The sequence below is a fragment of the Nicotiana tomentosiformis genome, chromosome 2 (assembly GCF_000390325.3).
Source record: "Nicotiana tomentosiformis chromosome 2, ASM39032v3, whole genome shotgun sequence".
NCBI lineage: Eukaryota > Viridiplantae > Streptophyta > Magnoliopsida > Solanales > Solanaceae > Nicotiana > Nicotiana tomentosiformis.
Window position 1 is genome coordinate 162,311,443 of NC_090813.1, and position 12,881 is coordinate 162,324,323.

At 36.8% G+C, this 12,881-nt stretch overlaps 1 protein-coding gene across 1 annotated transcript in view; it reads left to right on the forward strand.

Annotated features, from left to right (window-relative positions):
- The window catches only part of LOC104085827 (probable inactive ATP-dependent zinc metalloprotease FTSHI 5, chloroplastic), a 47,996-nt gene extending 36,196 nt beyond the window's left edge, over positions 1 to 11,800 (forward strand). The window contains exons 14-19 of the mRNA XM_009589948.4: positions 704 to 889; positions 986 to 1,060; positions 1,538 to 1,597; positions 6,973 to 7,080; positions 8,378 to 8,455; positions 11,247 to 11,800. Coding sequence (XP_009588243.1) covers positions 704 to 889; positions 986 to 1,060; positions 1,538 to 1,597; positions 6,973 to 7,080; positions 8,378 to 8,455; positions 11,247 to 11,318 — 579 coding nt within the window. The 3' untranslated portion in view covers positions 11,319 to 11,800. The remainder of the gene's footprint in view (positions 1 to 703; positions 890 to 985; positions 1,061 to 1,537; positions 1,598 to 6,972; positions 7,081 to 8,377; positions 8,456 to 11,246) is intronic.
- The last annotated feature ends 1,081 nt before the right edge of the window (positions 11,801 to 12,881 follow it).

Below are 12,881 nucleotides of genomic sequence, written 5' to 3' on the forward strand. Positions count from 1 at the left end.
CGAAATGTAAATTCTAAGATTCAGGGATACAGATCCTAGTATGGATACGGGTGCAAGGATCCGGCTTAAAATAATTCAAAAAAATAAAAAAAAACTCTAAATTATGAGAAATTTTGTGGAATACTTACGTATAGCTTGTAAAATGTGAATTTCTATTTTATTCTCAAGTTGTAGATAAGTAAATGATTGATTTCCTACATAAGGTATGCTATTTTCTTCAAATTCTGATTTCGGGAATCAAATTGTATCTCGTCTCTAATTTTTTCGTCCGTCGTGGTCAAAGAACCCAAAATTATTTGACCAGATCCGGTACGGATCCCATACCCACATCCATACTAGTGTCGTGTCGACACGGGTGCGGCACCTAAACTGCCGTGTCGGAGCAACTTAGCTTGTAAGAGTAGAGCATATTTAGTACTGAAACCCTCTTTGGGTGTTTATCTATCTGCATTATCCTCCCTTCTTTTTCAAGACGAATCTCCTTTGCTGCCCTTGTGGTTTGATCAGTCTTCCATAAGGTTGGGTGAGTTGTACGCTGACACTCCCACTAACTCCTTATGTGTGATTTCTCATAGTGACACAGAGAGGTGTGCTTACAACTAATGTTCCTACCTAAACCCATGAAAGATTGCCTCATTGGATTGTGTGCTTGGTCTGTCCCGAAGATGTTGACTTTTACAAAGTTTGGGCCTGCTGATTTCAGGGAATTGGGTGTACTAAGATCACCAAAGCTAAAAATGAAGGTTCTATCAGTGGGAATGTTGAATCAAGATCATATCTTGAAAAAAGACTAGTTTTTTGCTTTGGTTCTTATGTTGCGGCCCAGCTATTGCTTCCATTTGGGGAAGAAAACATTCTTTCTTCATCAGAGCTGAAGCAGGCACAAGAGGTTGTAAAATTCTCTTCTTGCCCTCTTGAACTGTAGTTCTCTCATATACTTTGCTGTGGATACTGGGACCCAATAATTCATAGTATTTTGTGACAGATAGCTACAAGGATGGTGATTCAATATGGCTGGGGCCCCGATGATAGTCCTACGATTTACCATCATGGCAATTCGGTATTTACCATTATTTTCCCAATCTTATTCGTGACTGCATGATCTTTTATTTCATTCAAAGATATTTCCCCTTTGTATCTTCACTAAAGTTAGATATCCCATAGTTTTCATGAGCCATTTCTCTTTCCTAAGACATTAACTTATTAATGAAATGTTACAAGTTAGCTTGTGAGCCACATCACTTTGTTTGCTATAATGACCTTGGCTGCAAACAGTTAGGGGTGGAACCAAACCAGAAGATAATTCACCTCGACGCTAATGGGTGAACCACATCTCTGCCACGGAAATATCTTGCCAAAAAGATTTGCACATGGAAATGGGAGCCCAAATGTATAGATATGTGTGCATGTTAAAATATTTGTCAAACATAAGTAACTGATTAATGCTGTATATCTTGGTGCGTGACTAATTTGCTCTTTTTTCATTGATATATTTTTGTCTCAATTGTCTTCTTTTCCGTGTTGCTGCTCTGAATAGGTGACAGCTTTGAGTATGGGAAACCATTTTGAATATGAGATGGCTACAAAAGTGGAAAAGGTATAAAGCTGCCTATTGAGTATTCTCCCTGGTCCTTTTGATTGATGATATGAAACATTATTTTCTTGTTATCTGAGAATTCTATGTGCAAATTTTTATTGCTTCAACGGAACTGTGGGCCAGAAATGGTACTTAATCTTTGTAATAAATCCAAATATCCAGAGTCAGTTTTTTGAAGAACTATATTTTTGGCCTCTTCTTGTAGCTCCCACCATCTGGCTTGACTTTAGCTAAACTGTACATGTAGTAGTCTTAGTGTGTGCTTGGGCTTATTATCAGAAGGGTTTAACATCTTTGATAAGAAATAAGAGAAAAGGGAGAATGTGTGAAAAACAAAGGTTAAGTTCAGGTATTTGGATAAATGTATATGTAGGACACTCATATCACACTATTGTATTTGCACGTTTATCTAGGTAGAAGTTTAACCAAGTAACACCCATAACACTTTTCCTTGGTTGGTTGCATGCGTGTTATATGTATCAGGCTTGTTGCTTATGCAGCTAATCCAGTGGCTTATAAGTGACTTGTTGAGTATTTTTGTCAGTTGATCATTTGGTTTAGCCAGTTGGTTTTTTGGTTTTACAATTTTATTTTGTATAGTGTTGGCCTAAGATGAATTTAAATGGAGATACATGATCTTTGGGGATTCATATGGCCAACCCTAACTTGTTTGGGATTGAGGCATAGTTGTTATTGTTGGTCATTTGTTTTATAAATCTAGCGCCAATGTTTTTCTTTTCTCTACGAAAATGAGAGTTGATTTTGATATGTTTGGTTCTCTAAAAGCATCTTTATATAGCATTTGTCGCAAATATGCAGTGCAACTTGATTACCACTAAGAAATTGTCATGGTATTTTGTGGATCTCTAATCTTCGAGTTGTTGAATACGATGGAGTAATACTTGGTTTATGGCTTTGTTAAACATGCTCAAGCTACTAGGGTGTACAACCGTAGAGGCAGGGATGAAATATAGCCTAAATGTAATTGTGTTTATTTGTTACTCCTCCCGTTTCAATTTATGTGTCTTAGTTTAACTAGGCACGAAGTTTAAGGAAGTAAGGAATAATTTTAAACCTTGTGGTCTTAAACTAAAGACGTGTATAATGTACCAAAATATCCTTGAATCTTGTGGTATTAAACTATTAATAATGCCACGTAGAAAGTTGGAGTTAAAGAGTTACTAAATATAGTAAGAGACATTCTTTTTGAAACACACTAAAAAGAAAAGTAAGACACATAAATTGAAAAGGAGGGAGTAATTACTATGTTTATGTATTTACATTACTGTCCCTAGCAGTTAGAGAATGGTTATTTTGTGTTATTTATATTAGAAAACGAAGGGGTTCGATGGTTTAGTCAACTAGAAATCACATTATAAAAGCAAGAGATGTCATTTGTGTATAGAGCACGAGCCTTTTCCCAAACTAAAAAGCAGGTCTAGGATGGATGAAACAAAGGCATTAATTTAGAATCAATAGTGTTCCATAAGAGGCTAGACAATTGAGCATCGATCGTTTCTCATTCTCCTCGAACTTTCTCTTCAATATACATAGCTTGTTTAATTAAGTGATCTTGAACGCCTTGTCTTTTGCCCTATAACTGAACAGAAGAGGATCAAAAGAGGCATGTTGCACTACGTACTAATGTTTTTGTGGTAATTACTTGGTTTGAATTACTGGATACCATAGTTTTAGAACCAAAAGCATCTGATCCAAGTGACATTTTCGATGAATCAAAAGAGTTCCTTCACCAAAATATGAAATCAGGGCTCGGTAGGTCCAAGGTTTAATAAGCGGGCTGAGTAAGCTTTTGAGTTAGTTCATTCTGATGTTTGGGACCATGTTCCGTTATTTCCAAAACTGGGAATAAGTATTTTGTTATCTTTGTGAAGACTAAGATGGTTCAGACATGTGAAGAGGAGAGGCACAGATGCACCAGTGAGGAGGTGTGAGAGGTTGGTCTTGGAGGGCCAACGGAGGGGTAGAGGCAGGCCGAAGAAGTATTGGGGAGAGGTGATTGGGAAAAATATGGCGTTGCTCCAGCTTATTGAGGACATGACCATGGATAAGTAGGTATGGAGGTTGAGAATTAGAGTAGAGGGTTAGGTAGTCGAGCTTTGTCTTTGTTTTGGTACATCAGCTTTATTACACCACTTAGTGTCTTTATGTTTTTTCGCCTTTTTGAACTTCTGTTATTACTTGTGGTTGCCTTCGCTTCGGTTTTAACTGTACTAGCTAGTGATAATTGTGTGTTTTCGCCTGTTTTCCGATTGGTTTGCTTGTCATTGGCCCTTCCCTTTATCTTCCCTTAGCCGAGAGTCTATCGGAAACAGCTTCGCTGCCTTTTAAAGGTAGGGGTAAGGTCTACGTACACACTATCTTCCCCAGACCCCACTTGTGGGAATACACTGGGTTTGTTGTTGTTGTTGTTGTTGTGAATGATTTCTCTCGAATGACTTGCATTTATTTTATGAAGAGCCGCTCTGAAGTGTTTACTCACTGTTTTGCCTTTTATGCTGAAGTCAAAACTCAATTTAATGCTTCAGTACGGATTCTACGGAGTGATAACGCTATACATGTCAGAACTATTTCAGTCCTACATGAGACAACATGGTATTCTACATTAGTCTTCATGTGTTGATACACCGTCTCAAAATAGAGATGCTGAGAGGAAGAATAGGCATCTACTTGAGACAGCTCAAACACTTTTGTTCCGAATGAAGGTCTCTAAATAGTTTTGGGTCGATGCGGTCTCTACGACTTGTCTTCTGATTAATCGCATGCCATCTACGGTGCTTGTTGGTAATACATCTTACAGTGTTCTTTTTCCAAATAAGTCATTATTTCTAGCGGAACCTAAGGTATTTGGAAGCACATGTTATGTTCGAGATGTTCAACCATTTGTTACCAAATTGGATCCAAAGGCATTGATATGTGTCTTCTTGGGCTATTCTCGCCTTCAGAAGGGATATTTGTGTTATTCTACTGAACTTGGCAAGTATTTGGTGTCAACTGATGTGGTATTTTCAGAGACTACACCATTTTTCTATGCACCTCCAATTTGTACAAGTCAAGGGAGGAAGATGAATGGCTAGTCTATCAGGTTGCCCATGCTTTGACACAACAATCAGATGATGTTCCTCCCCCTCCTAGTTCTTCTATTGAGCATCGATCGACTATTATACTGTCACCACCTACTTCGTATGCGTTAGCAAGATCGCCAATTGTTCAAGTTTACTCGAGGAGGCGAGAGACCAATAATACGCACCAGTTCCTTCATCACCAGATCTTCCTTCGCCTGCACCTTCAGAGAACCTTGACCTTCCTATTGCTCTTCGCAAAGGTACGCGGACTTGCAAATCCACATATTTCATTGCTAATTTTATTTCCTATGACCGCTTATCCTCTACATCTAGATCTATGATTGCTTCTCTAGACTCCATCTCTATACCCAAAACAGTGAATGAGGCTTTGAATCATCCTGGATGGTCGATGCAATGCTTGAGGAAATACATGCCTTAGAGGATAACCGCACGTGGGATTTGGTGAATTTACCCAAGGGAAAGAAACCAGTGGGATGTTAGTGGGTCTTTACAGTTAAGTTAATCCAGATGGTTCCGTGGCCAGACTTAAAGCCAGACTTGTGGCTAAAGGGTATGCTCAGACTTATGGGTGGATTATTCAGACACTTTCTCTTAGTTGCCAAACTCACTTCTGTCCGCTTGTTCATTTCTTTAGTCGCTTCTCAAAATTGGCCTTTACATCAATTGGATAACAATAATGCATTCCTTCATGGTGATCCTCAAGAGGAAGTGTATATGGAGCAATCACCAGGTTTTGTTGCTCAGGGGGAGTATGTGAAAGCCTGTCATTTGAATAAGTCATTATATGGCTTGAAGCAGAGTCCCCGGGCTTGGTTTGGCAAGTTCAGTGAGCTAGTTCAGGGGTTTGGGCTGAAAATGAGCAAATGTGATCATTCAGTCTTCTACCGGCCTCGTTGTATATGTTGATGACATTGTCATCACAGGAAGTGATTATGCGAGAATCTCTTCCATTAAATTTGTCTTGCATACTAGGTTTCGTACAAAGGATTTGGGCCAGTAGAAATACTTTTTAAGAGTAGAAGTAAATAGAAGCGAGGAGGGAATTTTTTTGTCTCAAAGAAAGTATATTCTTAACTTATTTTCCGGACTGGAAAGTTGACAGCCAAACCGTGCAGTACTCCAACGGGGATGATGGTGATCCTTTTAATGATCCAGAGAGATATAGGAGGTTAGTTGGAAAGTTAAACTACCTCACGGTGACTCGTCCAGATATTTCTTTTGTGGTAAGTGTTGTTAGCCAGTTCATGTCCGTGTCTACGGTCAAACATTGGGAAGCTTTGGAACATATTCTATGTTACTTGAAAGGAGCTCCTGGACTTGGCATATTGTATAGCAATCACGACCATACTTGTGTTGAGTGTTTTGCTGATGCTGGCTGGGCTAGATCGATCCAGTGCAGAATCTGAGTATAAAGCTATGTCACAGTCTACGTATGAGATTATGTGGATACATCACCTTTTAACTGAAGGTGATGTCTACGGTCAAACATTGGGAAGCTTTGGAACATATTCTATGTTACTTGAAAGGAGCTCCTGGACTTGGCATATTGTATAACAATCACGGCCATACTTGTGTTGAGTGTTTTGCTAATGCTGATTGGGCTAGATCGAAAATTGATAGAAGATCCACTACAGGATATTGTGTTTTTATTGGAGGGAACTTGATATCATGGAGGAGTAAGAAGCAAAATGCTGTATCTCAATCCAGTGCAGAATCTGAGTATAAAGCTATGTCACAGTCTACGTCTGAGATTATGTGGATACATCACCTTTTAACTGAAATTGGGTTGAAGTATCATTGTCAAGTGTGATAATCAAGCTGCTCTTCATATTGCCTCAAATCCGGTGTATCATAAAGGAACTAAACGTCTTGAGGTTGACTGTCATTTTATTCGTGAGAAGATTCAAGAAAATTTGATTTCCACTGGCTATGTGAAGACGGGAGAGCAACTAGCTGATTTGTTCACCAAGGCGTTGAGTGGAACTCGAGTTGATTACCTTTGTAACAAGCTGAATATCTATGCTCCAGCTTGAGGGGAGTATTAAAGAATGAATGTAGTCATATTCCTTGTAATATACATAATAGCATAACTATAGGGATTTGATAGCATATCTGTAGGATTTTCCTTTTTGATTCTTTCCATAGTTAGGATTCTCTGTACATGTATATATACTGATTACTTCATGGAATAAGACATCAACTATTTTCCCATACCTTGTTCGATAACAAGCTCCTTAATTCATTAATTGCCTGCTTGATTTTTTGGCACAGATGTACTATATGGCTTATGATAAAGCAAAACAAATGCTACAGAGAAATCGACAAGTGCTAGAGAAGATTGTAGAGGACCTGCTCAAGTATGAAATTTTGACAAGAAAGGTAAGTTGATGTAGAAGTATGTGTTTGAAATTGCAAAAACTAAATTAAAAAAAATCATCTGAAATTCGTCCTTTTTTGAACTGAGTTCTTCATGGTGCCTCTGGGTCTTTATAGTTTGAGGTTTTTGGTTGGGATAGCACTTTGGCATTCTATTTTGCATGAACAAGGTTTTCTGTAATTCTTGTGATCTTGCTTTCCCCTTTGCAAATCACAAAATCTGAGTGAGTCCTCATTGATTAAATAAAACCAGACCTGATTAAATTCCTAAACATATAATTCCTGGATAAAGCAGTAGAAATAGAAGAAGAGGAGAAATATCTTATTGCATTGGTAGTTAACAACATACAAGGAGGCTCCTCAGCTAGGAGCTTTGATTTGGAATTCCAAATTATTCTGTTAAAATCACTAAAACGATTCTATACAAATATACAAATTTTCACTAATTCTCTTAACTTTAAATATGCCCATTCAAATTGTTGACGAGTCGCCCAAATTGTTTCACGAAATAGTGAGCAATCACAGGAAGAAAAATGGTGCTGATGTTTTAGCCCTAAAAAGATTGTTGGTAATTGCATAGTTAAAGAAAATGCTTCTTGTAGAACGTACAGAAGGGAATTTATCTGAAACACCAAAAAGTGGTATGGTAATATAATTAGTGTAGTTTGAATTGGTGTGTAAATCGTAACGAGAATGTTTCCGGAGCATCAACACAAAAAGATCCTGGAGAAGTCGTCAGAAGAATAACGTCTTATGATCACCCACACAAAGGAGTGGTTCCATTGGAATGGTTACCAGAAAGAGGCAATAATATTAAAATATATAATGAATAATAAGCTCTGGTCAAGCAAGAATGCAGCACATTGAAAATTGTGACTTTCCCCATTGAAATTCAGTATTGTGTAAAAATTCTTGGGAAGTATCTATATTTCAAGTTTGCCTCAATTGCTTAACAGGAGTACTAGCTTTCGTCCATTTTCAGTGGCTATTGGAGAGTAGGATTAATACATTTCACTATGACATTCTGAGTGATGTCGTACCAACCCTCAAGTCCTCAACATATCTTCATACGTTATTCATAATTCGTGTTTTCTCCCTGTATACTTTCTCCATATGATTTGTTTTTTTCCAATATCAACTAGGGTAGGATTATCCCAGGGTCTTTCACAATATATTCTGAGAGGAGTTGTACCAAGTACCAACCCTCAGTACATGACTCAATTTTGTGTTCATTTCTTGTTTACTGACTTTCTTTACGTGATGTTTCTTTTAATTGCCATTATTCTTCTTTAACTTGCAGGATCTGGAGAGAATTCTTGCTGACAATGATGGGCTGCGTGAAAAAGAACCATTCTTCCTTTCGAAAGCAAATAATGAGGTACTGATTCTCAATCCTCTGGGGACAAGTGATGTATAAATTTGGGGCCCGTTTGGGTTAGCTGAATAAAAGCAGCAAGGGCTTAAAAACACTTTTTAAGTGCGGGAGCTGGTTTTATGAATATGTAGTTACGTGTTTGGATAAAAATACTGAAGCTGAAAATAAGCAGTGATGCGTTTGGCGAATCTTAAAAACACTTTTTAAGTGCGGGAGCTGGTTTTATGAATATGTAGTTACGTGTTTGGATAAAAATACTGAAGCTGAAAATAAGCAGTGATGCGTTTGGCGAAAAAGTGCCGTTAAGCACTTTTTTCTGTTAAAATTACTGAAATGTCCTTAAATCTGTTAACATTAAAAATATTGTTTTTAAAGAATTTTCTCTAAAGATTTTAGAAATATTTGTGTTTAGATTTTATTTTTTGATAATTAGTGTTTGTTATTCTTTACTGCTAACAAGCTTGTTTTTTGTTTGGTAAAAGGAAATAGAGAGTCTCTAACTCTCAAAAAAAAAGGATTTTCAAGAAAAATAAAATAATAATTATTTGTGAAACTTGCTACTAACAAAGGAGGATGTTTTTTTTTTTAAAAAAGGGACTCATTCCTGAATCCTTGTCCCTTTGAAGACCATCTGAAATAATTTCAAAAGCTCCACCAAATCTCAACTAGGCAAAATTATCTTTTTCAATTGCATAAATAAAATGAGATCCTTATAGAAGCTTTTAACTTTTTGAGAGTTTCAAGAATATCAACGAAAAGAAGAATACTCTATATGATGGTTGATTTCTAACTAATGCACAGAAAACAAAAACAGGGGGAAGATAGGTTACACACACCACTGGTTTATGCCATAGAGATAGCCATGGAAGTCAAAGATGAAAACTTGTGGAGGAATGAAGAAGAAACTAAACTAGTAGAGTTGGGGCCTTTTGTTATGTAGGGTTCTTTTGGAAATTACGGAAAAGTGTAAGGGATAAAAAAGGTAAAATCATTGGTCAAACAAAAATAACTTTTAAGCCAAAAAGCGATAAGTTGGGGTTGCCCAGCTTATGGCTTGTTTTAAGCACTTTTACAACTTGCCAAACACTGAAAAGAGGTTAAGTGATAGAGATTACACAGAGTTAACCTTGGGCTGACCTAACCACAAACAAAAAGAGACTCCCTGGACTGGCTAGATTAATAAATATGGAGAAATTGCCATCAGACATACTTGAAGAAACAGCTGAATGATGCTAGGTTAATTTCTGACTAAGTTGCTAATAAATGTCTATTAATGGACTAAATAAACCTGAGAAGTAGTTCAATGAAGAAATATCATCTAGTGTACTTGAGCAATCCAGATGCTTGCTTTGACGTGAAATACCTAGAGGACACTATTGAAATAAAGTAATAGTTGAAGACATAATTAAGTAAATAAAAGTGTGTTCTCTCTAACAGCTTAAACTTTTAGCTGAGATGGTCACAGTTCACACACTTCAACATGGTATTAGAGCCAGGAAGAGGTTCTGGGTTCGAGTCTCACCACCACCCAATATCAAAAAGAATTTTCACGTATTTGGCTCATAAAAAAGAATCAAGCCTGCACGTGAGGAGGCGTGTTGAAGACATAATTAAGTAAATAAAAGTATGTTCTCTCTAACAGCTTAAGCTTTTAGATGAGATGGTCACACACTTCAACAGTAATACTAGTTAGTTTGAGATCCTAAGTTATAGGCTAACGCAATAAGAGATAGTGATATACAATGAGCTTAAAGACATCTCTGATCTGCATACACCAAACATCAGTGGATTGCAAAGTTAAGCGAAATTTCTTGATAGAGAAAAGACAAATCTTCTACTCAGTAAGCCTAAGTTACTGCCAATAATGCCAAAAATATTCTTGATAAGTATTGTGCAAGGCTTCCAGTGTTCGGTAAATATCTTTTGCTGGTTCCTCCATAACTTCTAATCCTATTTTTGGAGAATACTGAAATTTTGTTCTTTTTGCAATTTGGATTACCATGCTGGAAGAGCATTCCTGCTTTAACCTGACAGCTGGCAGTTATGCTTCTCTTTTCGGTATATCAATTATATTCAGCTTATAAGAAAACTATAGTGTAAACTTACGGTCATGTACATTGTTTCTTCCCCATGTGTGGGAGCTGAGAGAATTTAAGTTGAGATAATTGGGCACAGGGCACCACAAAGCATTATTTGGTGCTTGATGATAATTGATAAGTTCTGAACCTGTAGAGTTAGGCATGAGAAAATAGTGCTAAACAGTTCATCTACAAATTTCAAGGCCAATGGATGAGCTGAAGGTTGAGAGTTGCCTCATCATTTGAGAGCCACAAGATACTGAAGATTTGTGACTGTTTGGTCTGTTAATGGATATGTTCTCTGCTTCTTTAACTTATGGCACAATTTCTTTAGTACCTGTGAGCTGATCAAGAATTGAGCGACCCAGTGAAAAACTAAACTAACCTACAGAGATTTTCTATGTTTGGTTTACACTAAATCTAGATGTCTCAGAAACTTCAGCTCGGAATTTCCTTCATCTATGTGCATGCTTTCACTGGCGTAACTGGTAAAGTTGCTACTATGTGACCAGGAGGTCACGGGTTCAAGCCGTGGAAACAACCTCTTGCAGAAATGCAGGGTAAGGCTACGTACAATAGACCCCTGTGGTTCGGGGGCCCGGACCCCACGCATACCGGGAGCTTAGTGCACCGAGCTGTCCTTTTATGTGCATGCTTTCACTGCTTATAACCCATCCTCTCTTTACCAAATTTACAGACAGCTTTTACCTGTGCAGCCTGTGCTAGATAGTTTCCTCGATGGAAACGGGAGAGCTTCTTCAATGGCATTTCTAACAGCTGCAAATTAAATAGGAATGTCACGTATCACCTTCTGGCACGTTCATGCTTGCAGTTGTCCACCGGCTGATTTGGATAAGCACATGCATTTCTTTAGCCATTTATCGATGTAAAATGTAGTTTTTTTCCTCCTTTTTAGCTTTTTTATTTTTTTATTTTTTCATTTATGTTTTCTTTATTTTTATTTTATTTTATTAATCTTTTCTCTGCTCTTCATGAGGAGTAAGAAGAGGGTTTGGAGAAAAAGTAAATAGGGGTATGTGCTGGATCGGGCAGTACTACAGTTTGTAGATTCAGGCTGAGAAGAGATGGCATCCATTTTTCCTTCTCATCTTGGATGAGATTTTGTTTATTTTCTTAATGTCTTTTGCTAATTTTAGTCTATGAATAGTTTGTTTAGTACTAGTAAGAATCTTTTTGCCTTGCTCTGTACACAATTACTTGAGAAGCAATGTCACCAGAATTCTATTGAAATGCATTAATTTTTAGAAAATCTGTCAGTCGTTTACTAATTCTTTCATTGTGATCTTCATGCTTTTCATACAAGGTTTGAACCTTTGACATCGAATTTTCTTTTTTAACGTTTCATCTAGCAACGCAAACTAAGCTATTTGTCAAAAGCTATGCACTTTTAATAGGACTAGTATCTGGCCATGCGCGTTGCGCGTGTACCCCATATTAATAAGGAAAAAACTCAAGTTCATGAAAATGATGAATTTTAATCTTAATTTAAATAGACTATTAAAGAACATTTTGGATTTATAAAATTAAAGCTAAATGAAAAAATTCAAGTTTCTGAAAATGATGAATTTTTAATCTTAATTTAAATATTATTAAAGAATGAAAATGATGAATTTTAATTTTATTTAGCTAATATAGAAACCATATCCAACAAATATCTTCAAAAACAAAAGCGGTAAAGTTGATCCATGCATGTGCCATGGTTTCTCTGATCCAATCTGCGTATATGCTACCTTATGTGTTGTGTTCAATGTTTTGAATGGCAAGGGCCATTTCAAACTAACGTGTAGTATTATCATACTGCACTAAAAGTGGAGCACCCTAATTCAAAAGCTGATTTACAAAAATATCCTTTAAAGATTGAGAGATCATTTTGTCCTTGTAAAAAAAAAATATATTATAGCCCATTAAATGATTATGTATTTTTATGTACATTCAACTGGGTAAATAAGGAGAATTGTATGAAAAGTATGAAGATCACAATGAAAAGTTTTGTTCCATGAACTTGAGCATATCTTGATTCTTAATCTCCTCACTTGTTGGAAGTCCCATCTGTTTTTGTCTTTGATCAAACATCATTTTTTCCACTGTTGCCCTTGTCTCTGTGTCTATATCAGACAATTTACTCTGCTCTGGCTCAACTTTTTGTGTGCCAATTTCTATATCAGATTGAATTTAAGAAAGAGTTTCTTGAATTCAAGAAGTCTATTCTTGAAATTGAATCCTAACAACAACAATTAGCTAATAAAGAACTAATCGCCTTTGGTACAGAATTAAAAATAAAAGATAGATTGTGAAACCCGACCCTTTAGAATAACAAGAACAACAATAAG